Source organism: Chinchilla lanigera, unplaced genomic scaffold (assembly GCF_000276665.1).
Source record: "Chinchilla lanigera isolate Chin_1 unplaced genomic scaffold, ChiLan1.0 scaffold00077, whole genome shotgun sequence".
Classification (NCBI taxonomy): domain Eukaryota; kingdom Metazoa; phylum Chordata; class Mammalia; order Rodentia; family Chinchillidae; genus Chinchilla; species Chinchilla lanigera.
The window spans coordinates 11,001,970-11,029,752 of record NW_004955478.1 but is presented as its reverse complement, the minus strand read 5'-3'; the positions used below and the strand labels follow the sequence as shown (position 1 = coordinate 11,029,752).

The window sequence follows — 27,783 nt, the reverse complement described above, 5'->3', positions numbered from 1 at the left end:
AGGGTGACACCTGCGTTTTTCATATGCAGTCTAACACACAGATGCTAACGCAGACAGTTTGAGAACTACACTTTGGGGGTACCACTCAAGTCCTAAGAAATTTCCCTGGATGAGGAAAAGCATCCTGTGAAGCCTCCTAGGGAATAACTAGCTGCTCTTTACCCTATGTCACACTCCAACAAGGCTGCCAACCACATGTGGAAGCATATTTAACTAGTGAGAAATAAAATGCACGTTGTGCTGGGGGGTGATAAGTTCAGTGGCAGAGCGCTTGCACGGAAAAAAACAAGCTACTCTAAACACAATGCTGATAAAATATACATATTAAAGAAAATAGGAGCCAGGTGTTGTGATGGATGCACTCCTGTGATCCTAGCTGGGAGGCTCAGGCAGGAGGAGTGAGAGTTTGAACCCTACTTGGGCCACTCACTGAGTCTACAAATAAAGAAAAATACACAAAGAAAGAGAGCTCAGTGTAAAGTTCAATCCCAGCACTGTGGGGAAAAAAAAGGTATCAAAATGATGTCAGTGATTATATAAAGGTAGAAAGATTACAGATCTTTTCCACTGCTTTCCAGTGACACTGCCTTTGCTAACTTTAATTGCTTTTGGTGGCAGTGGTACTACTGACTGTATCTGTTAACTTTGAAGTTAAAAAAAGAAACAACAAACATTGAGAGGTCAGGCAGTCCATGCCTTCCTTGAGTGCTTTGTGTAAGTAAAACCCCAGCCCCAGCGACAGGAAGTAATTGTTCCCTAGTGCCTGGAACAGTCTACCTAGAACATACCACAGTGTCCAAAGCTTGAGGCCTCCACTTGCTCTTTGGCTTTGACCTGACTTCCACCACGGTTGCCATGGGGTCCTACAAGACCAGGAACACAAAGAACACATTAACTGGGGAGAGCGTCACCTCTAACCTGGTGTAGCAGCCTCCGTCCACTGTTTCAGACCACACGACTGCTAGCGGAGATCAGAGCCCTCAGCCTGGCGGGGTCCCACTGAAAATCATTTGTAACAGGCAGTGCGGTACAGCACATCGCCCTCTTCTCACTCCAACTACGACTCTGAAGGTCAGTTTTACAAACCTTAAGTTGCCTGTTCCGGAACCAATGGAATACTACAGTCTCTGCATCTCTTCAGTTTTCTATGTAAACATTTCAGAATAAAAATATGAAAAACTGGGCTGGGGATTTAGCTCAGCGGCACAGTGCCTGCCTGGCAAGCACGAGGTTGTGAGTTCGATTCCTTGTACTGGAAAAAAAAAATTATACAATCTGGGAAAATTAATCTTAAAACCTTGTATTTTAAAAAGATAAAAAGCTTAAGTGATTTGCTAATGAGAGTATCTGTATCTCATAATCCAAGTTTCTCCTTTCCAATAGACTGGGGAACAAGTTGCTCTTTCCAAGGAGTTAAAAGTACACCACCAGCCATGTATTCCTGCCCCACATCCTGGTTGTGGTTGGTTGCTTGGTTGACTGACCGACTGACTGATTTTAAGGTCTTTTTATTTAACAGATAAACATGCAGTGTCCCAGAGACTCTTGGACTCCAGGTGGTGTAGGGTCAGAGGGTACAGTGGCAGACAGATACGGTGACTCCTAGGAAGTGATGGACTCTACAGCAGGAGCACAGACGTCCTGGGATTTTACCTAGTGGTCAGTGCTCCATCTCCCAATAGCTGTAGGATATCTGTGAATTATTTTACTTTCTCAGGTTCCTATTCTGAAATAGCACAGTTTCACTGCCTTCATGGGATTATTAGAATGAAACAAAGTAACATTTAATAAAGTGGCACACAGCAGGTGCTTAATAGTTTTTACTTTCTCCCCCCAAAGTAGTCATAAACCTGCCAGAGCATACCACAAATTATCAAACCTAGAGCTCTGTGGATCTTACTTAGACTCCACTGTATGCAGCCCCAGGTTAAACCAGGCGATTAGGTTCGGATGTATTGGAAGTGGCAGCACACAGTGGGTCGCTGGCCTGAGAGTCAGATACGTGAAGCCGAGGTCCTAACTCTGCCGCTGACGGGCCTGCGGCCTGAGCTGATCGCGGCCCTTTGCACGTGCTGCTCTAAAGGACATGCTCTCCCCGCCCAAATGTCATCCTAACGGGCCCCATAAAACCACTTCATCTGTGAAGTCCACATCCTGCCCCCATGCCATCCTCTACTCCTCTATCTTGCTTTTCATCCTTGCATTTATGAAATGAACTTTGGTTGGACCAGATGCCCTTTGGAGCTCGAGGAGTTTGTGGTCTACATGGGTCTAGCTGACCCTTCCTAATTTATGGCAACAACATATGCCTCAGGAAGGGCTCACCACCTCTCAAAATTTCTGCTTGTACCTAAGAGTTCTGGGGATTCTTCCTTTATGTATTTTTGTGCTATTTGCATGAAGTTTTAGTCTTGCTGGTCCCCAAAAAGTGATGCCCTGAGATGCAAACTAAAAGCCAATAGACTTCAGTGGGAGACTAGGATAGGGTCACCTCTGCCAGCAGAGAGGGCGTGGCTGGGGAAGACACAGAATGTCTTCCAGGTCAAGAAGCTCTCGAAGGACTCCTTACCTCCATACACAACTGGTAGAGGACAAGACAAGCTGTGTGGTTGAAGAGACGATGCCTTTTCCAGTTGAAATCTACAACACCATCTTCGTGGTCGTGAGTTACTATGTTGGGGAGAGACAAACAGAAAGGCTGTCTCAGAGAAGCCACATGATGCAGACAGAAAAAGGCAGCACAGTGAAAATCAAAGGAATCTGAAATAGGGTAAGAGTTACGGTTAGCTACGAGAAACTGAAGTAGATTCTCAGCATTACAATGGAGCAGGCTGAAGAGGAGCAAGGTAAAGAAAAGAGTCACACATTTAATCAGTGTTATTAACGCTTACAGCCCCTGTTACCCTTGGGTCTGGAGGCCCGACACCAACAATCTCCAGCCTCACCTTTGATTCTGTGGAAGACTTCTGGCACAAAGGCCTGAATGGCTTTGAACCTTTCCACCACAAAGCCCAGGGTGGGGAACTGGCAGCTGCCATAGCTGATAAGCTGCTCGGCCAGCACTTCAGGAAAAACCTTCTGGAGCCGCAGCGTCTGGAACCGAGTGAAGGCAGCTCCTGGAAAGTGGTAAGGGTGGGGAGAGGGAAAGAAGGAGAAAGTGACAAATGCTGAGGTCACTTCTGGTTCTACAACCCAACACCAACAGGCTACATGGGCGTGGCGGGGCATGTCCAGCGCCTCACCGATCCGCAGGTCCAGCTCCTGCCTTACATCCACAGCATCACTGACTCTCTGATCTGGCTCGGTCAGGTTTTCACAGGCTGTCCGGACAGCGCGGGGAGTGATCTCAGAGAACCGGGCTCTTAACACCTGCAGACTGGGCTTCACTGCAGAACACAAAGGGTCAGAGGTCAAAGCTGGTCACACTGCACTCTCAGCACAAAAGTCTTTCTTTGCCTAAACTACTTCAACATACAGGCAAACAAGTTCAAGAACCCGTGAGGCATCCACATCAACTATCAGTCTGGATTAATGGATGGTGTAAAATGTCAAAAAGGAAAACATCACTGCAACTTCTAACCCGAGTGTTGTCTCAAATAATGAAGTCAATTTTAGTCAGTAACTAACGTTCTCTAGGTGAGCCTTTTATCTTACTTGCTCTCAGCCCTTTACAGAGAAGACAAATCTTGTCAATCAAAGGGTTTTGTGGGGAATTTCATGTTCCTTCAGGAACGAATATAGGACATATACCCTGTCCTTGAAAGTTGATGCATTTAGCCAGGCATGGTGGTGCATGCCTGTAATCCCAGCACTTGGGAGATAGGAGGACTGCCTCAAGGTCAAGGCCAGCTTAGGCTACATAGTGAGTTCAAAGGTAGCCTAAACATGAGCAAGACCCTTTCTCAAAAAAAAAAAAAAAAAAAAGAAAGTTGCTGTATTTAAATTGCTAGGAGCCATTACAGTTTCTCAGTACAAAACCACTTTGGGAAATCAGCGACCCTACCACCTGAGCCAAAGAGTGGCCTGTTCTCTACTTCCTCTAAGTTATCAGGAAGCATCACATTCTTAGAGCCATTCAAATTTAAACCAACATTCATTCACTCATTTGTTCATTTATTGAGGTGCTGTGGATCAAACCCAGGGGCTTGTACGTGGTGGGCAAGTGTTCTACAACTGAGTCACACCTAGGCCAACAATTATTTATTAACAAGCATTATACAAAGCATACAGGTGACGAAAAAACAGAATACTTTAGAATTTCTTTGTACTTATGGGATATACATTCTTTTGCATATATTTAGTATATAATTTTTTTTTTTTTTTTTGAGACAGGGTCTCACTATGCAGTTCAAACTAGTCTTGAGCTCACTTTGTAGCCCAGGCTGGTCTCGATCTTGCAACGATCCTCCTGCCTCAGCCTCCCAACTGCTGGGATTATAGGTGTGTGCCACCGTGCCCGGCTTATAATTTTAAAAATATATACTTAAAAAATATATTGTTGACTCACTTAAGCCTCCTGGTAGTCCAAGGAAGCACATCAGACTGGCCTGACAGCTGATGAAGATGAGGCTATAAAGAACTCGGCCACAAAACACTGCACAGATATGCAGCAGAAGCACTACTTCTGGGTTCCCAAGAGAGACGCACAGGGACGGCAGCACTTACCTGCCTTGCACACATGGATGATCTCAAACCCGATGTTTTCACCTTCTCTGTCACAGTCAGTCCAGATCACCAGGGCCTGGCACTGTCGTGTCTCTCGTTCCAGAGTTTTCTGAAGTTAATGAGGGGAGAACGTTGAGAGTAGAGTCCACAGCAATTTTTGGACACTTCTACACTAAAGAGATTTGACTGAGGACTACTGCTGTTATGGAGTGTTTGAACTTTGCGACAGGGAAAAAAGATGAGAGAAAATCGCTCATACCAGCACCAGCGATGGTGTGGTCACTAACAACCCACTAGGCCTGTAAGTGCACGCTGAGAAGACTGACGGTTTAATACAAGTTCACTAATGCGATGAAACTGTAGTTAACCTCTAACACACTTTTATCTCCAGTGGTTCTGATTATTTGCTATTTAAACAACAAAAACCAAAACTCAGAAAACAACTTCCTTGTGTTTCATCTCAGGAAGGGTTCCCGGTTAGCCGTGAACTAAGTACAGGTACCTGAGCTGACGATTTACTATCAAACCACGTGCACTTCATAGTCTCTCCACATGTGTAGGGGTGGAATGGGTGTTAGAATCTACATGTGGGTGTTTCAGTTTCAGTATCTTCCAAGAGATCCTACCTTGATGTCTATAAAATTCTCTGGGCAGTATTTTTCAATTTCTGCTTCAAAGAGGACAAGGGGATTGCAGCTGTGCCTACAAAATAAAAGCACAAAGGTTCTCGTGCCGGCACACGATGGAGCGTCCTCCACTCGCAGGAACGCACTGCTCTAGTGAGCTCGTACGTGGACCCCTAGCAGAAAATGGCTCAGGCGGAGTGGCGCATGCCTGTAATTCCAGCTACCTGGAAGGCTGAGATGGGAGCCTGAGCCCTGGAGTTCAGGAGCAACCTGGGGAGCACAGCAAGACACAGACTCAAAAGGGGGTGGGCTGGGCTGGGGATGCAGCAGTGCCTGCTGGGCAAGTGCAAGGCCCTGAGATCGATTCCTGGTACCAAAAAAAGGGGGGTAGGGGAGGATGGAAAAGATGGAAAAGAGGGGAAGAGAAGGAAAAGGGATAGGACAGGAAGCAAAAAGGGAGAGGAGGGGAAAAGGAAGGAACAGGAAAGTGAAAATGAAAGTGAAAGAGAAAGGCCAAGGCCCAGAAGATTAAAAAAGCAAAGCCGTGATCCTCTACACAGCACAACGTCCTTTCCCCAGCGAAGAGTCACAAGAGCTGCTAAGAAAGCATTTGGAACCCTTTTATGCACGTGTGCAACAGGACAAATGCAGCCCAGCAGCTGCACAAAAGGCGTCTATTTGGGGGGAACACCTAAAGGCGACTGTTTATTCTAAAGAGATGATAAAAATTTACAATAAACCAGACAATCCTAAGTCATCTTGGTACTAGAAGTTACATGGTAACATCCTCATGCTTCAAGATTCCTATAATATTTGTCACAACTTACTGTAATAATCAGACAGCCCTTCCCCTAGGAGCTGTACTGACCATTTTCGAAACGGCATCTGGAAATCATGGGCCAGCAAGTGTCCAGAAACCGAAGTCATTATCATGGTAACATTCTGAATGACAACAAAATTCAAATTAGTCGTTTTGTAATTATACTTTACCAAATCATTCAAATGAAAGGCAGGGACTTCTACTAAAGAAATCATAACATAGTTGATTGGGAATAAACATAAATATAATTCATCAAAGCCAAATCCACAGGCAATCCAGTCACAGCAATTCTACCACTATGGTGCTGCCTTCTGTATCATTTAAAATCTCCTCAGCTGGGCGCGGTGGTGCACACCTATAAACCCAGCACTAGGGAGGCTGAGGCAAGAGATCGAGGATTGCCGTGAGGTCGGGGCCAGCCTGACTACATACACCCTGCCTCAAAAAGAAAAAAACAAACAACTTCAGGGCTTGGGGTGTACCTTGGTGGTACAGTGCCCACCTAACATACACAAGGTCCTGGGTTCCAACCCCAGCACCACACCCACCCACATTCACACACACCCCCCAAAGAGAGAGAGATGTGGGGGGACCACACTTCCCTATAGGTTATAAAATTATCATCTGTACCTGAGGACCTTTATGTAATAGTTATTTTTAAGACAGTGAGATATAATTTATAAAGGATAAGGATGACTAATTGTTCTTGATTAATTCTAAAGCACAAGCAGTTTAGTACAGATTTATAACAAACAGCTGTTCTTTTCACTACAGCTGAACACCCAAGGAATGTACACAGGAACGGCACATGCACACGGATCTGAAAGCACACTTCAGCTTTATGATGGAAATATTTCATCACCTACCTGACCATAGAGATAATAATCAAATTCGTAGATCTTGTTGAATTTAGAAAGCCCTTCTCTCTATAAAACAAAATAAAAATAAGTAAAAAATAAAAATCACATTAAGAAACAAATGACTCTTTAGCATAAAGATCAAGCAAAATCTGGATAAGCGACAGTACTTCCTACAGACAAAACAGTATTTCCCATAGATAAAAAGTGAACTAAATTACTAAAACCAAATATTTACTAAGTGGTCTCTCAAAACACAGTTACCAAGTACAGACTTAATAGAGTTCATGGAGTTTACATGCTCAAACATAAACAAGATCAACTTAATACTAAACATCTTTTTATAGATGAGAATGAAATTGTCCAAGATCACATGGCAAATTCATGGCACTAAATGGCCTTATTCGGACATAAATTCTTTTTTTTTAAAGGACTTATATTCTTGATAATTTGTTTCTTTCTCCCCCGCCACATCTTTGCTAGTTTAAGGTCATACAACCATACCAACAAACTAGTGACCGCAGCCAGCTCATTCACCTTTGAGTTTCAATTTCTTCTTGAAAAGTTATCTCTGTGGTTTTTCTTCTGGCTTGGAAATCCAATGACACTGTAAGCCCAGTCAGAACTAAAATCCAGTCAGAAAAGCACTTCTTTCGCTGCAATTACCAATGAGCAAGACCTTCTGACTAGGTCACACCTTTCCCCTACCAGGCATACAAAGCAGTTGTGCCTGGGAGTTTCAGACCAGCACTGAAGGCAGGACACAAGAAAGGCTCCCTGGGGCCTGGGAAACTTTCAAGAGCCCAGAAGGACTCCTATGAGAAGATTCTCACTCAGCCTCAAAAAGCCTCAGTTTTTCTGTGTGGAACACTGGGTGGCCACTCTTTGAGGTGAAGTGGCTCACCCGCCCCGCGCACATGCCTTTCTTCCTTGCAGTGCTAGGAATTGAACCCAGGAGGGCCTTAAGCATGCTAGGCAAGTGCTCTACCAATGAATCCTCACTGCGCACCCCACCCCCGCCACCTCATAATGGCAGTTATATAGAGGGAAATTATTTTATTATCTGATAAGTAAGCATTCAGTTCGTCCAACGTCACCAAGAAAAGACAATCCTCCTTTACAAATTCCAACTGCTAGTTAAGCCCCGTTAGTAACAGAGAACAGAAAAATCAGGGTGGTGTGGTGGCACACGCCTACAATCCCAGCACTTGGGAGGTTAGGTGCTGTGAGTTTGGGCCAGCCTGGGCTACACAGGAAGACCCTATCTAACAAACAAAGAAGCAATACCTAATAGCTTTTGGCATCTTTTTAAGAAAGCTATGACAGAGGTGCTGTAGCTGCAACAAAGCTGTGCCCTGCTAACTCCACTACTCCCTCATCCAGGATCAAGTGGTCAAGACATAACACAGTCCCATGTTATATCTTGCGGGGTCGGGGGTGCACATTGTGGGAACCACCAGTCCCATCTTCTCCAGGTAGACGGCCTGTAGCAGGTCTGTGACACCAGCTGCAGGGGTCTCCCTAGATAGCCTGTTTCATCAAAAAGCATTTCACACTTGACTCCCTGTAGCTCCCATCTAGTGAGGACTGCACATTCTTACATTCAGTCCTGTATCTTGGGTGAGGTACCCAGGGAAATAGGATGCTCCCAGTTACAGAAGGGTTTTGGAGAAAGAAAACAGCTGACCAATACACCAAGAGTGGAGTTTTACAATTCCAAGTAAATACATCAACCAAATACTATCTTCTCTAAATGCTCTAATAAGAATTGATCATATTACTGCTACTGAACCAACTTCAGAAGTCTCTTTAAGTCTCTTTCTGGGGGCTGGGGATATAGCTCAGTGGCACAAACGCCTGCCTGGCAAGTGCAAGGTCCTGAGTTCGATTCCCGGTACCAAATAAAAATAAAAAACTGAATAAAATAAGACTTCTCTTTCTGAATATACAATGAAAAAAATCCTCAAAGATCTGTAAGTTATCAATTGTAGTCACCATGGGTGGTGGTGGAATGGGAGTGGGGTCAGTTTGATATGTATCTATATTCTTTGAACTATTTGCAATAAATACTAACTGTTGAAAAGAGAAAAAAAAATTATCTTGTTAATCTTGCTCATTTTCTAATGTTGGATGTTTAAAAAAACTATCACAAGGAAGAATCTGTTTTACCATTCCGTTACTAGATACTTGTTATCCAATTTTGGCTGTTATAAAGCTATAATGACCATCGCTTCATTTTTTTTTCCTTTTTGTCTTTTTGAGACAAGGTCTTGCTATGCAGTTCAGGGTCGCCTTGAGCTCACTTTGTAGCCCAGGCTGGTCTCAACTCAAAAGGATCCTCCTGCCTCAGCTTCCCAAGTGCAGGGATTACAGTTGTGTGCCACCATGCCCGGCTCATCACTTCATTTGAATTATATTAAGTCTTAAGTCCTCTATCAGTTTCTTAAAGGCAGAGATAGTGTCATTCAATGCACACTGACTATGTGATTTTCACACAGCAGTTTCTGTTTCAGAGATAAATGAGTAGGACCCAGCCACTGTTCCCAAGGAGATGACATACTTCAGGACAGATGCGCAAACAGCTAAATGACTACATGTGATCACTTGTCATTAAGAGAAGAAACAGAAGGAAATGGGAGGGAGAATACCTTCAAACAACTTCACAGAAAAGGTTACATTTAGGTTGTTTTTTATTTTTTCCTTTAAAATATGAAGAATGGCCTAGGAGGAAAAGGAAAACATTCTAGGAAGAAGCATGGAAATTTGCAAAAGAGTGCAGAATGTTTATCTTTTAAACTCTTCCTCTCTATTCCTGTTTTTATCTAAAGCTACCTAGAGTTCAGGATCCTGACCACTCATAAGAACTCCAATAGCTGTCTCTGGGTCTCTGGCCTTTCACTCTTCAAATCTTCTGCTTCCAGAGTGACTTTATAAAATACAAAGGGCACCTTTACCCTCCACTTAAAAATCTACATGACTTACTTTAACTGATGCAGAAAAAGCATATGACCAAAATTTGGTAAACTTTCCGGATTAGAAAAAAAAAACCTCAACAAATTAAGAACAGAAAGGAACTTCTTCAACAGAATAAAGGAAGTTTACGAAAAGCCCAGAGCTACCATACTTAATGATGAAAGGCTAAAAACTTTTTCTTTTTAAAATCAAGAACACTAGGCAAAAAGTACAAATAAAACCGCCTGTAATCTCAGCACTTAGGAGGAGGCCAAGGCAGAAGGATCACTGTAAATTCAAAGCCAGCCTAAAGTACATAGGTAAAACCAAACCAATCACAATAAAAGACACCAGCACCACCAGCAGTAGGATGGCCATTCTTGCCCCTGCTATTCAACACTACACCAAAAATACCAGTCAGAATGTTTAGGGAAGAAAAAGAAATAAAAGACATCCAAATTGTAAAGAAGTTAAAACTATCTATACTCATAGACATGATTTCAATACAAAGAAAACCCTGAAAAGCCCACAAAGAACTTTTAGTACTAATGCACACAGTCAGCAAAGTTGCAGAATAAAAATTCAACACACAAAAATTAGTGCTTCTAAAAAAAGGAAGTTGTACTTTTATATCCCAGCAATGAGCAATCTGAAAAAGAAACTAAGAAAGCAAGCACATTTATGACATCCAGAACAATAAAATGTTTAGGAATAAACTTTATCAAACAGGTGAAAGACTTACACATTGAAAACTAAGTAAACTTAAAAGATTGCAAACTTCCCCCAAAATGATTTACAGATTCAGCGCAATAATCCTTATTAAAACTCCAATAACATTTTTTTTTTTTAACAGAAATGAGAAAGCTAATTCTAAAATTCACATAGACTCACAGGGGTCCTAATATCCAAAAATGACCCTGATAAAGAACAAAGTGGAGGACTCACACTTCCCAATTTTATTTTATTTTATTTATTTTTAGAGACAGGGTCTCACTATGTAGTTCAGGCTGGCCTTGAACTCACTTACGTAGCCCAGGCGGGCCTCAAACTCACAGTGATCCTCCTGCCTCAGCCTCCTGACTGCTGGGATTACAAGTGTGAGCCACCATGCCCAGCTTACTCACACTTCCCCGTTTTAAAACTTACTACAAAGCTCCAACAATGGGATCTACGGGTGTAATTCAGTAGTAATGCATTTGCCTGGCATATGCAAGGACCTGGGGTAAATACCCAGCAGTGCAAAAAACAAATAAAAAAAAAGTTACAGTAATCAAAATCATGACTAGTATAAGACAGACATAAAGAATGATAGAATGGAACTGAGAATCCAGAAGTAAACCTAAACATTTACACTCAGCTCTTGTTATGTTGCCTAGGCTGGCCTCAGACTCCTGTGCTCAAGTGATCCTCTTGCCTCAGCTTCCCTAGTAGCTGGGATCATAGGTGCAGTAGTGATACATCCAACTATGGTCAACTGATTTTGTTTTGTTTTGTTTTTTGTGGAGCAAACTCAGGGTCTTGTGTGCTGAGTAAGCATTCTCCCTCAGAGCTACAGCTCTAGCCTAGTCAACTGATTTTTTTTTTTTTTTTTTTTTTGACACAGGGTCTCACTGTGCAGTTCAGGCTGGCCTTGAGCTCACTTTGTAGCCCAGGCTGGTCCCGAACTCGCAATGATCCTCCTGCCTCAGCCTCCTGAGTGCTGGGATTGCCGGCATGTGCCACCCCACCGGGCTGATTTTTAACAAAGAGTATCCAACTCCATCCAATGGGCATCCAAAAGACCAGAAGTATTAGCTCATTTCAGCAGATGGTGCCACGACACTGGATCTCCACAAACAAAAATATAAAACTGGATCCAGACATTACACCAAGCAGCAATATTAACTCAAAGTGGATCACAGACCTAAATGTAAGAGCTAAAACTCCAAACCCTTAGAAGAAAACAAGCAAATCTTTCTGACCTTGGACTTGGCAGTGATTTTTTGGATATGACAACAAAAATGGATTAAGGGTATATAGCTCAGTGGTAGACGGCTTGCCTAGCATGTGGGTTCAAGTTTCTAGGGCTACAAATACAAAACACCACCAAAAGAGTAAACATTTCTCCAAAAAAGACAAATGGCCAACAAGCACATCAAAAGATGCTTGACATCATTAGTCACTGGGAAAATGTAAATTAAAAACACAGTGATTAGCCAGGTATGGTGGCTCACGGCTATAATACCAGCGCGAGGAGGCTGGGAGGTTTCGGCAAGAGGACTGATGCAAGTCAAAGGTCAGCCTAGGCTACATAGTTAGCTGAGGGCCAGCCTAAACTATGTAGCAAGACCCTGTCTCAAAAAACCAAAAGCCAAAGCAAAACGTGATCTATTCATGCAATGAAACACTACTCAGCCATAAAAAGTGATGAAGTACCAATATACACTACAATGTGGACAGATTTCAAAAACATTATGCTAAGAGAAAGAAGCTTGACACTAAAAGGCCATATACAGTGTACTATTCCATTTATGGGAGATGTCCAGAATAGGCCAATCCATGCAGATAGAAAGCAGAATAATCGCTGCGGGTGACTGGAAGGAGGGTATAAGGGAGAGTTGCTTAATAAATATGGAGGACTCCTTTTGGGGTGATAAAAAATCTAGAACTAGATAGTGCCGATGGCTGTCCAACATTACGAATGTACTAAATGATGTCAAATCGTACACTTCAAAATAGTGAAAATGGCGAATTTTACGTATGTTTTGCCACACTCAACCACCCACATACAACTACATGGCTTCTTAATGCCCTCAAGATCTGCGCGCCATTGCTTCTTATTTAACTCACTACTTCCTCCTCCCCTCCCCACCAAGCTCCTACTCTCCCTCCTTCTGAACAAGCCATTTAAGTTTCAGCCACTGGGTTGTTCCTCACACCTCTACCGTCTGATAAATTTTCCCGACTCATTTACGTAACCAATATTTACTGAAAGTTTCCTGTATTTCAGGCCCGTATTAAACATTAGGAACATACAAGAACTAATTAACAGTGTTTATCTTTTGGAGCTTGAGAGTCAACAAATAACTGACACTGCACTGCTTAAGTTGGAGGACAACTTCCGAGTAGAAAAGTGCCACCACAGTGTATCAGTAAGGGTCCCTGACCTAGTGGTGGTAGGGGCAGGGATGTAAGGGAAAGGTTCCTTGACAAGGAGACATTTAAGCAGAGTCCTGAAGGATAAAGAAGTTAGGTTAGAGGGGCCATTTTCAAAAGGTTCAGAGCCCCAGAAGTAGGCAAGCCCTGGGCTGGTCATGCCATTCACCACTGGAAAAAGAACCTTTCAGCCAGCACCCACCCAGCCTTGGCTGCCTTTCCTAGAGCTGGAAACAGCGGTCCCAGGACCCTGGGATTTGTAAAGAGAGAGGAACAGGGAACGTTGGCCCCACACTCGAAGGAATGTTCTCCGGAAAACCGTCTCACGATCCACCTTTGTTATTTGGGAGATCTTCTGGACGAAGGTTCCCCTGTCCTTGCCTCCTTTAAGTCACTTATCCTCCCTTTCCTTTGTGACCATGGCGTATCTAGAAACTATTCACATCCTTTACTTCTGGCTCTTGGATTCAAGCTGTAGGAATAAGGACAGGGCTGACTTCACCTCTAACTCCCGAAGCGTGGTGCCGGCCCGCCCAGCGGGGCTTAGGGACTGGCAGACGTGCAGAATGCGAGGGACGCGGCGCAAGACCGGAGGGGCTCGACGGCTGGGCTCGCTCGCTCCAGCAGCGGCTTGCATCCCACGTTAAAGGGGCCTGCTCAGAGGTTTCCAACGGAACTGAACTTTGGACCTACAGAACAGGCAGTGTCCCAGGCGTTTGGGAGGGCTAGACAAGCTTAGGCACGGGGCTATGGACAGGAAGAGCGAGGATTTTCTGGGAAATGAACCAGTCAGACTGCACTTTACAATTCCACCCGCCGAGAGCCTGCGGCCCGGGCGGCTGCGCCCGTCCAGCGAGGAGCGGCGAGGTCTCCGCGGCGAACAAGTCCCGTTCACCGGCTCCCCGCTTCTTACCCGTCTCATGCGACCGCTGGACAGCAGATCTGCGATCCCCTTGGCCGCGTCGTTCTTCTCGGCCACACAGAGGACTTTCCGCACGCCTCGGAAGGCCACGTCCATGGCGGCGAGAGTCACAGCACGGCCCCCGGGCCGTCGAAGCCACCGGAGCGCGTAACGGGCGGCCGGGAGGATCATCTCTAGGCCCCGCGCCCGCAGCTGCTCTCCGGGGGCGGGCGCATGGTGGAGACGCCAGAGACGCGGGGAGTTACCGACTCTGGGAGGCGCCCGCCCTTCGGAGAGCTCCCCACCGGCCCGCTGGCCTTCGCGGCCGCAGGTACCGCTCCTTCTCCCGGCCGCCGCCGACTCTCAACCAAAGCCTGCAGCTCGTTTTGCTTCCTCCCGCCTTCTCCCGCCACTTCCTCCAGCCGGCCGCCCCACAGTGACCCGGAACTACAACTCCCAGCCTGCCTCGCGCTCCCAGCTCGCTCATCCGAGCACTTTTCTCCCCCGCACTCCGGCCCCACTTTGCTTCCTTTCAGTACAGTGTTTGGTTAGTCGGGCTGGTACTTGAGAGCAGCCGCTCGGCCGTACTGTCCAAGGCGCTCTACCTTGCTCGCTCCCGCCCGGAAGTCTGCGCAGACACTTCCGGGTCACTCGACGTTGTTGACCGGGAGTCATGTGATGCTAAGATGGCGGCGCAGCGGTAGCTGTCTCTGGGTTGTGGCGTCCAAGGAGCCCCGACGGTTTCTGCCTTCGGGCCGTGGGGGCGGCAAAGCTTGGCTGACTGCTGCGCCCACGTGAGGCCCTCAGGCAGGACTGGGCCTGTTGCGGTCGCGGTGGGCTCCGGGGAGTGCTGGTGATCTCGTTGCAGGTGCCTTGCGCCGGCGGTGCTTGCCGGAGGAAGAGCGAGAGAGCGACCGTCCTCCGCCGTCTTCTGGGTCTGCAGCTTTGCAGTTCATGGGCCTCTGCGGGCTCCGGAGGAGCTGTACGTGTAAGAGCTGTACGAGAGTTCGAGCTCCCTAGTGTGAGAGGCAGCCTAGGATCCCTGGGGCCTCAAGGACTTCGCTTCCTCCTTCAGAGGCCGGGCTTTGCCGCGTCGATTGACCCTGCGTTCTTTCCCACTTCCTCTCAATGTTCTCTCTGTATATCAGGAAATATGATCAGCGCCCCTGATGTGGTAGCCTTCACCAAAGAAGATGAGTACGAGGAAGAGCCTTACAGCGAACCGCCCCTGCCTGAGGAGTACTCCGTGCCGCTCTTCCCCTTCGCCAACCAGGGCGCCAACCCGTGGTCTAAGCTGTCCGGGGCCAAGTTCTCGAGGGACTTCATCCTTATTTCTGAGTTCTCTGAGCAGGTGGGACCCCAACCCTTGCTGACCATCCCTAATGACACCAAAGTTTTTGGCACTTTTGATCTCAATTACTTCTCTCTGAGGATCATGTCTGTGGATTACCAGGCTTCCTTTGTGGGCCATCCTCCCGGTTCCGCGTACCCTAAGCTGAACTTCGTGGAGGACTCCAAAGTAGTGCTGGGAGACTCCAAGGAAGGAGCCTTTGCATATGTGCATCACCTCACTCTGTATGATCTAGAGGCGCGAGGCTTTGTGAGGCCCTTCTGCATGGCATACATCTCAGCAGACCAGCATAAAATCATGCAGCAGTTCCAGGAGCTCTCAGCTGAATTTTCTAAAGCCTCCGAGTGTTTGAAATCAGGCAACAGGAAGGCGTTTGCTGGGGAGCTTGAAAAAAAGCTGAAAGACTTGGATTATACTAGGACAGTCCTGCACACAGAGACGGAGATCCAGAAGAAAGCCAACGACAAAGGTTTTTACTCATCTCAGGCAATTGAGAAGGCTAACGAACTGGCCAGTGTGGAGAAGTCCATCATTGAACATCAAGACCTGCTGAAGCAGATCCGATCGTACCCTCATAGGAAGGTGAAGGGGTCTGATTCGTGTCCTGGTGAGATGGCGCACACCCAGGATCAGGCTGACCCTGCATCCACTACCTCCATCCTAGATGAGTCTGCTGACCCAGACATCTACACCTGCAGACCAGCGTACACCCCAAAACTGATCAAAGCGAAGTCCACCAAGTGTTTTGACAAGAAGTTGAAGACCTTGGAGGAGCTCTGTGACACTGAGTATTTCACCCAAACGCTGGCCCAGCTCAGCCACATTGAGCACATGTTCAGAGGAGACCTGTGCTACCTCCTGACCAGTCAGATTGACCGAACACTTCTGAAACAACAACACATAACGAACTTCCTCTTTGAAGACTTCGTGGAGGTTGATGACAAGGTGGTGGAGAAACGAGAGAGCGTGCCCTCTCAGCCCAGTCAAGACAGGCTGCCTTCCCGGTCTCTGGAAGAATGCCCGATCCCTAAAGTGTTAATTAGTGTTGGTTCCTACAAGTCCAGTGTGGAGTCTGTGTTGATAAAGATGGACCAGGAGCTTGGAGATGAGGAATACAAAGAAGTAGAGGTGACAGAATCAAGCAGTTTTGACCCCCAGGAAAACCTGGACTACCTGGATATGGACATGAAAGGGAGCATCAGCAGCGGTGAAAGCATTGAAGTCCTGGGCACAGAGAAGTCTGCCGCTGTTCTGTCCAAATCTGACAGCCAGGCTAGCCTCACGGTGCCCTTGAGCCCCCAGGTGGTCCGAAGCAAAGCGGTCAGCCACAGGACCATCAGCGAGGACAGTATTGAAGTCCTGAGCACCTGTCCTTCTGAGGCCCTCATCCCTGATGACTTTAAGGCCAGCTACCCAAGTGCCATTAATGAGGAAGAATCATATGCAGATAACGAAGGGGCCATCGAGTTCAAAGCTAGCATCAGTCCACTGGAGCTGGGTGAGGCCCAGGAGGGTGGCTTGGAAAACACCCCACCCCAGATAGATTCCTCCTGCTGTATTGGAAAGGAGAACCATGGTCAGCTGGTACCACTCCCCACCCCTGCCCACACTCTCTCCGATGAGGATGGTGTGGTGAGCATTCCCCCGCAGCGCTACAGGCAGAAGGACCAGGGCTTCCATGTGGACTTTGCAGTGGAAGACACCAACCCTTCCCGAGACGACAGTTGTGAGGCATTCCCGGCTTATGAATTGGACCCGAGCCGCCTGCTGGCTAGCCGGGATGTCAGTAAGACTAGCCTGGATAACTACTCCGACACCACCAGCTACGTGAGCAGCGTGGCCTCCAGCAGCTCGGACAGGACCCCCTCCTCTGCTCACCCTGTCAGCCTGTCTTCCGAGAGGCACAGAAAGAGGGCTGGCCAGAATGCCTTAAGATTCATCCGCCAGTACCCCTTCGCCCACCCGGCCATCTACTCCCTGCTCAGTGGGAGGACCCTTGTGGTTCTAGGAGAGGATGAGACCATAGTCAGGAAGCTTGTGACAGCACTGTCCATCTTCGTTCCCAACCATGGCCACTGTGCCAAGCCTGTGAAGCACTGGGTCTCCTCTCCTTTGCACATTATGGATTTTCAGAAGTGGAAGCTTATTGGCCTGCAGAGGTAACTGGATCCAGGTGGTGGGGAGGGCTCCTGGGCGGCTGGAAATGAGCGAGGTTGCTGTCCTAGACTCAGAAGTGGTAGACTCAGTTTCTAGACGGCCCAGCACCAACACGGTGTTACTTCTGGCAAGTAATTTTCCTCTCTGGCTTTGGTTTCATTGTCATTTAGAAGGAAGAATCACAGTTTCTTAAGTAGTTGCCAATGCCATTGTGTCCCTCCGTTGTGTCAGATTTATTTGGGAGAACTTCTTGGTGTCCATCCTCAGAGATTCTGATTCAGTTGGTCTGGGGTAAGAGAAAGACTCCGTTTGATGTATAGCAATGTTGCAGCTCTCAGGTTCTTTCTGACTCAAATTCACACTGGTGACTGTGGCCATCATTGATGGGACAGGAGGGCTCCGTGGCTTTTACTCAGCTCTTCTGTTTGCTCTTTGTTTTGTTTTGTTTTTTTGAGACTGGGTCTTGCTATATAGTCTAGGCTGGCCTTGAACTCACCATGTAGCCTCCAACTCGGCAGTCCTCCTGCCTCAGCCTCCCGAGTGCTGGGATTACAGGTGTGCACCACCATGCCCTGCTTCTGTTTGCTCTTGAACCTACTGTTTTCTTGTTTGTTTTTGTTTTTGCGGTTCGAACTCAGAACCTTGCCCAGGTCCTCTGCATGCCAGGCAAGAGCTGAAACTCTGAGCTACATCCCCAGCCTTAAAAAGGAAACCTGAGAGCCACTCCCCGCCGCTCCTTGGGACCTTGCGCTTGCCAGGCAGGCGCTTGTGCTGCTGAGCTGTATCCCTGGCCCCAGGAGCCGCTTTTTCCTCCCTCCCTCTGAATACTGTTTATTTCATTCCACTACTACTTGTGCTTTAATAGATTCCTTTGTCTTTCCGAATACTGTTTGACAGGTCTAGCTGAGCCTCTTCCCCACCTTGTTTTTTTTTGTTGTTGTAGTTGTTTTTTTTTTTTTTGTCTTTTTGAGACGTGGTCTCGATATGCAGTTCAGGCTGGCCTTGAGCTCACTTTGTAGCCCAGGCTGGTCTCGAACTTGCAATGATCCTCGTGCCTCATCCTCCCAAGTGCTGGGATTATGGGCATGTGCCACCACGTCCTGCTTTCCCCACCTTGTTTGCCCCCTGTTTAGTTTCCTCATTTTGTGACATGTTGCTTTCGTTTTCTTCACTGGCTTTGCTCACTGGTAAAATGAAGGTGCCCAGCTAGGTGATCATTAGTCCCATCTGAGGAAGGAGCAGTCTATTCTCACAGACGGGGCAAAGGAATTTTTTCCACACTGCAATAGCAACCGTTTCTCTCTACATGGTGCCTAATACCAGTGAAACTCCCACCTCCTGAGTCTTCTTGTGTTTGTCCCTCTTGTGGAAGGAGTGAGACCTCCTGTGACTTGCTGCATTAGAGTTACTCGATGGTACAGTGGCAGCTCAGCAAATGCTGCTTCCACGCTATGACTTGGGTCACTTGTGGAGAGTCTATTCCATGCTGTGCTGGCACCCGCCAAGGACCAAGGGAGGTGTTTGAACAAGGCCACTGCTCTGGAGGAGTTCGTAGTCCAGGCGCGGAGGGAGACCGGTGACCAGAGTGTTCATGGAGACAAGGGTTTTAGTAATGGGATGCTTCCCATGTCTTGATAAAAGGAGCAGCGTGGTTACACGGGAGGTGAAGAGTGAGTCTGCTTGAGCACACAGGAGGGCGGGCAGCCAGGCAGGCAGTGAGGGGTCCGTCAGGAGAGAGTGCCCTTGAGGCCCCAGGAGGAGCTGTTCTCCAGCTTCTTTCTGGGGCCAACTGGTCCCTGCTTCTTGGTCCATCATGAAAGGAAAGCCTTTCCTAGATTGGCTTTTGCTGCTGTTACTTGTGGAAGGATGGATCAGTGTCCTTCACAAACAAATCTTTCTGTTCTTCAACTCCCCCATCCCAATTTGGCATTGTAAAAGTTAGAGAATCAAAACTTCACAAAATAGGGCAGCTCATCAGTCTGTCGACACAGGAAGCCTTCCCAGAGGCTCCCCAGAATTTCCTGGGGTAGCATGTGCCAGAACAGTGCAAGAGGCTCAGGTAGTCCGCTGCAAGGCTTTGTCTAGGGACCCTGGGGACTAGGGTGAGTTGCAGAGGCTGCCCGTGAGCTATCTATGCATGATGTGAGGGTGCTGGTGGGCAATGTGTTTGTCTATGGAGGGGAAGAAGAGGCCTGAGGAGGTCTGCATTCGGGCTGCTCTGCCCCTCCCTGGCTCATTCACAGTGGGCACCTGGACAGGTCACTCCCGATGCTAACAAAATGAGAGGCTTTGATCGCTGGTTATTTGCCAAATAGTTATGAGGGCAGCTAAGTGCTAGACACTGCCTAGGGGGAGCCAGTGTGGTTCGCTCTGGCCCCCCTGTCACCGTGCTGCCTGCTTGACCTCTGAGGCTGTTTCCCATGCTGCAGACAGAGCTGACAGAACCTGCCTCCTGGTAGCAGATGTCCCCACGCCCCTGGGATCTGATTGGCGTCTAATGCATGTGAGTGTGCCTGTGTCACACCGGTGGACTGTGAGGGAGACAGGCAGGATAGCAGGGCTGCAGGTGGTTCAGGGAGCATCCCCGTGGGAAAGCCCGAGGCTCTCAGAAGTGACTGCTGAGGCCAATGCACAGATCCTCAAGCTGGAACTTTTCTCACAAAACTGCCCCCACATCTGCGTGGGGACAGATGTTGGGTATGAGGAGCCCAGTGTCCTGTTCGGTGTCAGCATACAGTCAGAGACGGGGGTGGGGGCTGCGCCGGGAGAACAGGCCACAGAAGGTGCCAAAGTGCTGTGGGAATGGGTCAGCTACAGCTCATCCAGAGGCGCCCCCTCGGGGATGGTGAGGAGGACCGCGATGGTGGAACATCGGGAGAACACTGCTGTGGGCTGTGGCAGTTGGAGAAGGAGCGGTGGGGCCCGGGTTGGGCTGTGGTACTGCCATCGCTGCTGTGTGGACCCTTGCTCATTGATCCCCAGATCAAGCTGAGCCCTTCTGTGTGGGGTGTGGGGGTTGGGCCGTCATGGTGCCCACCTTTGGAGCTGTGGGAAGGTCTAACATTTAGAATGTGGGACGGGCTCTAGGAGTGCTCAGGGACGTGGACACACATTGGGTCCGCAAGCAGGCCAGAGCTGTGTTGGTGCAGTGAAGCACACGGAGGCCCAGCTTTAGAAGTCACAAGGAGGGGGAGAGATGCCGTTTGCACTCCTGACCTTGTCCACGGAGCTGTTGAATTACATTAGGACTAGGTTAATTTGGACTCCAAGTTCCTTTGGTTTCACCTAGAATCAGCTCAGATAATGAACTGTTTTCCCACTCACCTTGAACCACTAGCCTCACTGGCCTTAGATTCTTCTCACCTACATAGGACTCCTGCCTAGAAATCCAGCCCCAGTTGGCCGGGTCAGTGTTGGTGGGAAGAAGAGATGAAGGTGTAGTCGCACTGGTCTCCCACCATTGTGTACGAATACCAGGGAAGACCGCGTGCCTGAGGAGGCAGCAGGGATAAGCCCTGGACTGGTGCATAAACAGAACTCAGTTGTGGAAGAAAGTGCTAGTGGGGATCAGAAGGCTGGGTTGTCTTGGCTGGGTGACGGTGGACAAGCCACAGGCCCAGGGGGGTCTCTGTCTTACAGACCAGGGTTGCCGCTCCTGACTTTGGGCTGGCCACACAGTGTGTTAAGCAGGTGCGGTGGGAGGTGCTCCCTGCAGCAGAGGATCGAGGTCTGGGCCTGACTCCCTGTCCTCTGGCCTCCTGAGGAGGAGCTCTGTGGGAGACAAATGGAAGAGCTGTAAGTAACCAGCACCTTCCAGAAGTGCTGCCATTGAGAGTGTGAGAAGTGCCAGAGTGGCACCCAAGGGTGCTGGATCTGAGCTGGGCATCTCAGCGGAGATGGAGGAGCAGGTAGATAGGAAGTGCGTCCTGGGTGGAAGGGGCACTAGACATGGCAGTCTTAGGGAGCTGTTACCCAGGGCAGGGGAGGGTGCCTAGGGAGCAGACAGTGTAGAGAAGCCAGAGGGCTGGAGACCACTGAGGCACTGGGGGTTCTAGTAGTGCAGGTTAGGGAGGCTGGCTTATAGATCTACCCTGGAGGGACTTGCAAGCTGATTTTCCCTTTGCCTGTGGAGTGTGCCATCTAGGTTTAGGACACAGGGCCTGAGTGGCTCTCACCGTCCCATTGGTGTACCTTTGCCTTGCTGTGGTCTTCCTGCAGTCCCCAGGGCCTCCCTTCCTGCTAGGGCCCATCTCTGGGGTCGCACCTCAACAAACCTCCCTGGTCTCCCAACCACGGGTCTCTCTTGTTCACACCGAGACCAAGTGTCCCTTCTCTCTGTGCTTATGTGCAGGCCTTCTCCCAGTCAGTGCCAGCTCGTGCAGGACAAGACTCCAGGTCATTCCTCACTACAGACTTGGTTCCCAGACCAGTCCCTAGTAGGTGGTAGATGTGTAGTGCTTTTTAACTGAGACCGAGTGGGTATATAGAATGGAGACGCTCCTTGTCCTGGGGGAGATGAATAAACAGACAGTAGTCACCAGACTGGTTGGTGTAGGTTCAGAATAGTAAAGATGATAATAGCAGCCCCTTCTGAGGGCCAGACACCATCCTAAGGCAACTCACTTTGTAGTAACTGAGTAACTCCATGTAACAGTAGGAACTATTTTCTCCATCATAGATGAGGCTCAGAGAGGGTAAAGAGTTTTGACTAAGGTTGCAGGACAGGAGCAGAGGCACAGAGAAGAGCAGATCAGGGAAGGCTAGACGTGCTTTAAATTGCTGTTAGTCAAGTCCAGGAGGGAGACAAGGGGTTCTAGGTAGAAGAACAGGCAGGTGGTTTGAGCTCCCTGAGGCTTGCCTTGTTCCCAAAAGAGTCCATTCAGGTAGTAGTCCACTCCTCCTTCAGAGACCAGTAGGAGTCAGAAGGTACAGGGCCTTATGGAACAAGCCAAAATGTTTGAACCTGTTCGTGAGGGTAGTGAGGAGCCCTTCCAAGGTTTTGATGATCACATTTACCTTTCAAAAGGAACCAGTGCCTGCTGAATTGGGGGGACCAGCCTGGGGACAGTGGGCCGCATGCCTCAAGTGTCTGCCTCCTCTTCCTGACCCTTGCCCATCCTCCTGACCTTGGCCTGTCTGTTTCAGAGTGGCCTCCCCTGGCAGTGCAGGCACCCTTCATGCCTTGAGCCGGTACAGCCGCTACACAAGCATCTTGGACTTGGACAACAAAACCCTGCGCTGTCCCCTGTACAGGGGCACGCTGGTGCCCCGCCTGGCAGACCACCGCACTCAGATCAAGCGGGGCGGCACCTACTACCTGCACGTGCAGAGCATGCTCACCCAGCTCTGCTCCAAGGCCTTCCTCTACACCTTCTGCCACCACCTGCACCTGCCTGCCCATGACAGGGAGACAGAGGCCATAGTGGCTAGCCGCCAGCTGAGCTTCCTGAAGCTGAACCTGGGCCTAGTGAATGAGGACATCAGGGTGGTGCAGTACCTGGCTGAGCTGCTGAAGCTGCACTACATGCAGGAATCTCCTGGGACCAGCAACCCCATGCTCAGGTTTGACTATGTACCCAGCTTTTTGTACAAAATCTGAGGTTGGTCCCAGCCACTGTGACCAAGACCTGTGACTCAGGGTACGGCGAGGGCAGGGGCTGGCATGACCAAAAGGTTGCCCGAGCTGGACTGTTGAGATTTCTGGTCTTGCCAGTAGGAAGGAGACAGAGAGTTGAGAGTCCAGTTTTCTGAAAGTGTCTGGAAGTACAGTCAGTTTCCTTTGGCCCTGGTGAAGAATGGCCCCTGGATAAGGGGGTGTCTCTGGCTTTCTGAGGACCAGCAACCCAAGCAGGAAGAAAAAGCCTCAGTCTTTGGGTAGGGAAGAGGTAAGGGGTGAAGCTATAGTGGAAGCACACTGGCCACATTCAGCATCACTGGACACTTGAATGGCAAGAATCACCCGGGGAAGCAGCCTGTTAACTGATGATTTGGAAGAAAACAGAATGATAAAATGTCGTTGCCTCATTGAGATCCCCATGTGGCACTTTATTTGGCCTCTTGGAGCCCATCATCCCAGGGGAGGCTCCTAAATGAGATGGAGGAAGAAGGCTCCGGCCAGCTGGGGAGTGGGAAACGCGCTTCTAGGCTCCAAGGCTGCAGAGAACACGAGCCGCCCCTCTGTCCTCACCTCTGCAGGGAGGTGGCCCTGGGAGAATACTCACAGTCATCACTAGGCCCAGGTGGGAAAGAGGCGCCAGGCGGCCACAGCCAGTGTGAGGACTCCTGGGACTGCAAGTGGAGCCAGCCATGGGGCCACAGGCTGTCTCCACCGTTCAGGTGATGAGCTGTAGTTCTGGGTCTGCCCATGGCGCTTTCTCGCCAGAGCGCATGAGCACTGATTGTCCCCTGGGAAGGTCACATGCTAGGACTTGGCAGAGGTCATAACTCCAGTTGCCACCCACAGCAAACCTTTGCAACCACTTCACTACCTCTCACGGGGTCTTACGGGCCTGGGGACAGCGGTTTTCTGCTTAGCTGTTCGGTACGGATGGTCAGCCTGGCTGGCGGGAACTGAGATGGCAGGGATTTCACTGGCCAGCTCCCACGCGGCCCTGCCTCTGGCAGGCTGTGCTTACCTGTTCCCACAGCTCACGACTGCCCCTGTGCAAGTCGCTGTTCAAAGACGGTATTGTCCTCTGGCCTCTCCATCACCTTTCCCATTTCTGGTGATCAGCATGGCCTCCCCACGGCTCTGTACCAGCTGTCACTGCGTTTCTCACAACCTTGAAAAATACCATACTTTTATTTTTATGCTGTTTCTTCCCTGTAAGTAGGGACAGCTCTAGGTGTTACTGCTTTTTAATTTGTTCCATGAAAACTGCTCAACTAGCCCTGAGTCAGTCCTGCGTGTGCATCTTTCAGCCTGTGTGCCCTGTACTTGTGTCCTGCTGTTGTGGCTTGGTCTCCCTGTCAGCCTGTGCACACCACCGAGCCCCTCACTGAGAGCGCCAGCCTTGCTTCTGAGACCGCAGAGACGTGGTAGAAAGCAGGTGACCGAAGACAGCTCGCAACACATCGCTCCTTCAGTCACCTTCCTTGCCCAGGTCCTTGGCGCAAAGATAGGACCTGTTGGCTTCAGCCGTTGGGTTCTCATCAGGGACCCTGTTTCTGTCAGAGTACGAGATTCTGATTCTGAGGCTGTGCCGAGAATCTTCTGGGCCGTGTTGCTGCCTGCGTCGTACCAGTTGTCTTTGCCCGTTACATGTGTCCACAGACAGAAGCCAGAGGACACCTGGGCAGCTTCTGACTGGACTATCCGGTCTGTTCTCTGTATGGGCTCCTGATCCGTTAGCACTTCCCTCTAGTACTTTAGATGCCACTTGGCTGTTGTGTGGGTGGCTCAGCCCTGTCTCCTCACGCCTGCGTGGACATGATCTCGCAGTGATCTTGGGGAGATCTGTGGAGTCCAAGAGATGGGCTGGAAGCAGTCGTCGGCACCACTGCTGCTGCCTTTCTGTGTGTCACACGTCGCGGAAACTCACTGCCGATACTATGCTTACCTGGGAAACTGATAAAGGTGATGAGCTTTGTGCAGAAACTGAACTGCAGCCCTGCCTGTAGCTACGGCCATGCCTGCGCTGGTCTTAAGTGGGAGTCCACAGGGTTAGGGTGGGGTGGTTGTGTTTCTCCGCGCTCAGCCCTAGGCTGGCTCAGTAATGAAGGCGGAGCCTGGTGAGGAGCAAACAGAACAGGTAGTCCTGTAAATGACAGACGAGCCTCAGCCTCGAAGTGGTTCCTGTCCTGAGTAGGGCTTGAACACCCCAGATTTAGATTTGGTTATGGACAAACTTTTCTGCATGGCAATTTGAAAGGGTTATTTAAATAAAGCGTGTTTCCTTTCAAGAGGGTTCTCAGAACAGTGCTGGGACTGAGTCATCGCTTGGGCAGAGGTTAATCCTGGACGCACTCAGGCGGGAGACGAGCCTCTCCATTTTGGAGGACTTGAAGTTTTAGAAGTCTCACCTTGACATGCGGAGACACATGCAATGGGACTAACCTCTTCAACAAGAGTTTTCAGTCTGGTATTCCTCTAGTAATGGGCTAAGAAATTTCCATCAGCATTTAAAGACATCTCCTAGAAAGTAGGTGACAGCAATTCCTTATTCTTTACTCCTGTCACTTCAGTGGCCTGCTGCTGAAACTGGCTGGCTGAGGTTGGTTTTAACTTGACTTCCAACCTGTTCTCTCTCCCTTTTGTAACAGTCCAGGTGAAGAACCACCTATTAGGGTGGCAGTGATACTCGCAGAGGCTCCATTTTAGGGATCAGTCTGTGGCCACCTCTAATGTGGGGCAGGAGGGGTGTGCCGGCCTGAGGTGCTGCCGCCTCCTGTCTCAGTGTTTCCCTAGTAATCGTTGGTGGAATCTTCAGATTTTAGGAATTGTAACTTCTCCGCACAATTTACAGTGGTTGAAGTTATACACATTGCTCCTGGGTTTAGAAATGGACAGTGATAGGGAACCTGGCATTCCCCACCTTGCTTTTAATCTGTTTCAGATCACTTGCTGTATAGATTTCAGCCCCCACCAATTCAGAAGTTCTACTTCAAATTTGTAAGGCCAGTAGACTTAGACGTCACCCTAAGTGCCAGAGCGGCTATGGCTCTGCTAGAGGGAAAGAGCAGCCCTCCACTCGCTGGATATCTTGCGTGTACACTGGCCATCTGCCAGTAATCAGCACGTGTCCCATGCCCAAGCGTGAGTGCCGTTTGTGGGCTGGTGTCTTGTCCCGTTGTGTTACGTCTTCGTCTGCAGGGCCAGCAGTACCAACCGGGCTAACGGAGAGGTGTTCGCAGACACGTAGGCCTCTGGAGGAGGTAAGCTGGCACGGCAGGCACACGGGCTTCCCCCAGGCTCCTTTACCCTCCCTCTCCAGAAGGCTCATGAGGAAGTGCCTTGGGCTGTGCTTTGAAGAGCACTAGCTAGCTTTTGGCTGTGCCCCAAAACTGTGATCAAAAGTGACAGAATTGGAATTTTTAAGAGACAAAAGTATTAACAGACTGCAAAGAGGAAAAACCAAATTTCTACTGGCCGGAAAGCAAAGCCACTTTCAGGTGATAAGGACGGGCGTAAGTCCCCATCTCCCTCCCTGAGCCCCTCGTCTGCTAGTTTGGTTGAAGCTTTGGGAAGGATGTGGCAGAAGGGGATGGGGGAGTGGGGGTAAGGTGAAAAGCTCCAGCTTGTAACTTGCTGGTACGTGACTCAACTCAGGAGGGTCTGCTCGGCTCCCAACCGGAGATTACACACAAGGGGCTTGGAGATGTCCCATTACCTTCAGCTGGGCAGGAATCAAGCTTCCAAATTTAAGACTGCTGAGGCAGCACATCAGCTCCCAGATCTGAGGCGGAGCTGTGGGGACTGATGTCACCCACGTCCAGTGGGGACTGCTGCAGCTGTCTGCACGCTGCAGTGCCGGAAATACCTACGCCTTGGACTCTGAGCCCTGGGGCCCATCACCTACAACGCAGGACCCCAGGGAGCCTCAGCCAGGCTGTCTGACACTGGATAGCTGGAGCCACAGTTTGGACTGAGATAAATGCCACTCTAGAGGCTGCAGTGAGAAAAAGCATAGTTCGTGCTGAACTCGTAGTTATTTTCTAAAAAGCTATTTTATTATTGCATGTCTGTGTCTGTGAATGTTTGTCCTGACCCCACGAGCTGAATTGTCACAGTGGCTAAAGCCAGAGTATGACTGACGTATGTGACAGTGTCTCACAGGTGTGACTGCACAAGTTTAACCAGAGTAAATGCCAAACACAGTATGAGGAGTGTACTTTTTAAGAAATTAATTTATTTGAGTTTAGATATTTTTGAAATATAAAAATTGGTTGTATTTTTTAAAGCTATGATTCTTGTAGACATTGTGGTTAAAAATTTGATTGTGCTTATTAAAATGGTCATGTATGGTTTGCATCTCAGCTATGTGAAAAATAAAATTCTCTGGGAAGGTGACATTTGGGTTCCTGAGTGGAGGAGGGAGTTGGTTATCTTGAGCAGAACAGAAAAGCCTGTATTACCTTGTTTTTTGTTTTTTGTTTTTTTTTCCTCCGGTACCGGGAACCGAACTCATGACCTTGCGCTTGCCAGGCAGGCGCTTTGCCACTGAGCTAAATCCCCAGCCCCAGAAAAGCCTGTATTACAGCCGTCACACCAGGAAGGAAGCGGCACTTCCCTGGGTGGGAAAAAAAACCCATTTCTTTTATTTTAAAACTTTTTTTGAGATAGGGCCTCACTCTATAGTCCAGGCTGGTGTTGAGCTCAC

General features: G+C 48.8%; 2 protein-coding genes across 3 annotated transcripts in view; one reads left to right on the top strand and one right to left on the bottom strand.

The window, feature by feature from the left end:
- The window catches only part of Top3a (topoisomerase (DNA) III alpha), a 30,340-nt gene extending 15,965 nt beyond the window's left edge, over positions 1-14,375 (bottom strand). The window contains exons 1-9 of one of the 2 annotated variants that reach the window (XM_005402278.2): positions 13,969-14,375; positions 6,978-7,037; positions 6,160-6,233; positions 5,292-5,367; positions 4,666-4,774; positions 3,243-3,386; positions 2,946-3,116; positions 2,570-2,670; positions 789-863 (exon numbers count right to left, since the gene is read on the bottom strand). In XM_005402278.2, coding sequence (XP_005402335.1) covers positions 789-863; positions 2,570-2,670; positions 2,946-3,116; positions 3,243-3,386; positions 4,666-4,774; positions 5,292-5,367; positions 6,160-6,233; positions 6,978-7,037; positions 13,969-14,148 — 990 coding nt within the window. In that variant the 5' untranslated portion in view covers positions 14,149-14,375. Of the gene's footprint in view, positions 1-788; positions 864-2,569; positions 2,671-2,945; positions 3,117-3,242; positions 3,387-4,665; positions 4,775-5,291; positions 5,368-6,159; positions 6,234-6,977; positions 7,038-13,968 lie in introns of those variants that run through there. The other variant, XM_005402279.2, reaches the window with a different exon arrangement.
- A 254-nt stretch (positions 14,376-14,629) lies between these two features.
- On the top strand, positions 14,630-27,579 carry Smcr8 (Smith-Magenis syndrome chromosome region, candidate 8). Its single transcript, XM_005402280.2, has 2 exons — positions 14,630-17,466; positions 22,610-27,579. The coding sequence occupies exons 1-2, from the start codon at positions 15,110-15,112 to the stop codon at positions 23,061-23,063; spliced, it is 2,811 nt and encodes a 936-aa protein (XP_005402337.1). The 5' UTR covers positions 14,630-15,109; the 3' UTR covers positions 23,064-27,579.
- The last annotated feature ends 204 nt before the right edge of the window (positions 27,580-27,783 follow it).

What these genes read in the sequence shown, in the direction of transcription:
- Smcr8 (XM_005402280.2), top strand. Translation starts at nt 15,110, where the DNA reads ATGATCAGCGCCCCTGATGTGGTAGCCTTCACCAAAGAAGATGAGTAC. An exon ending in AAGCTTATTGGCCTGCAGAG is followed by an intron (nt 17,467 to 22,609) that starts GTAACTGGATCC and finishes TGTCTGTTTCAG; the next exon opens with AGTGGCCTCCCCTGGCAGTG.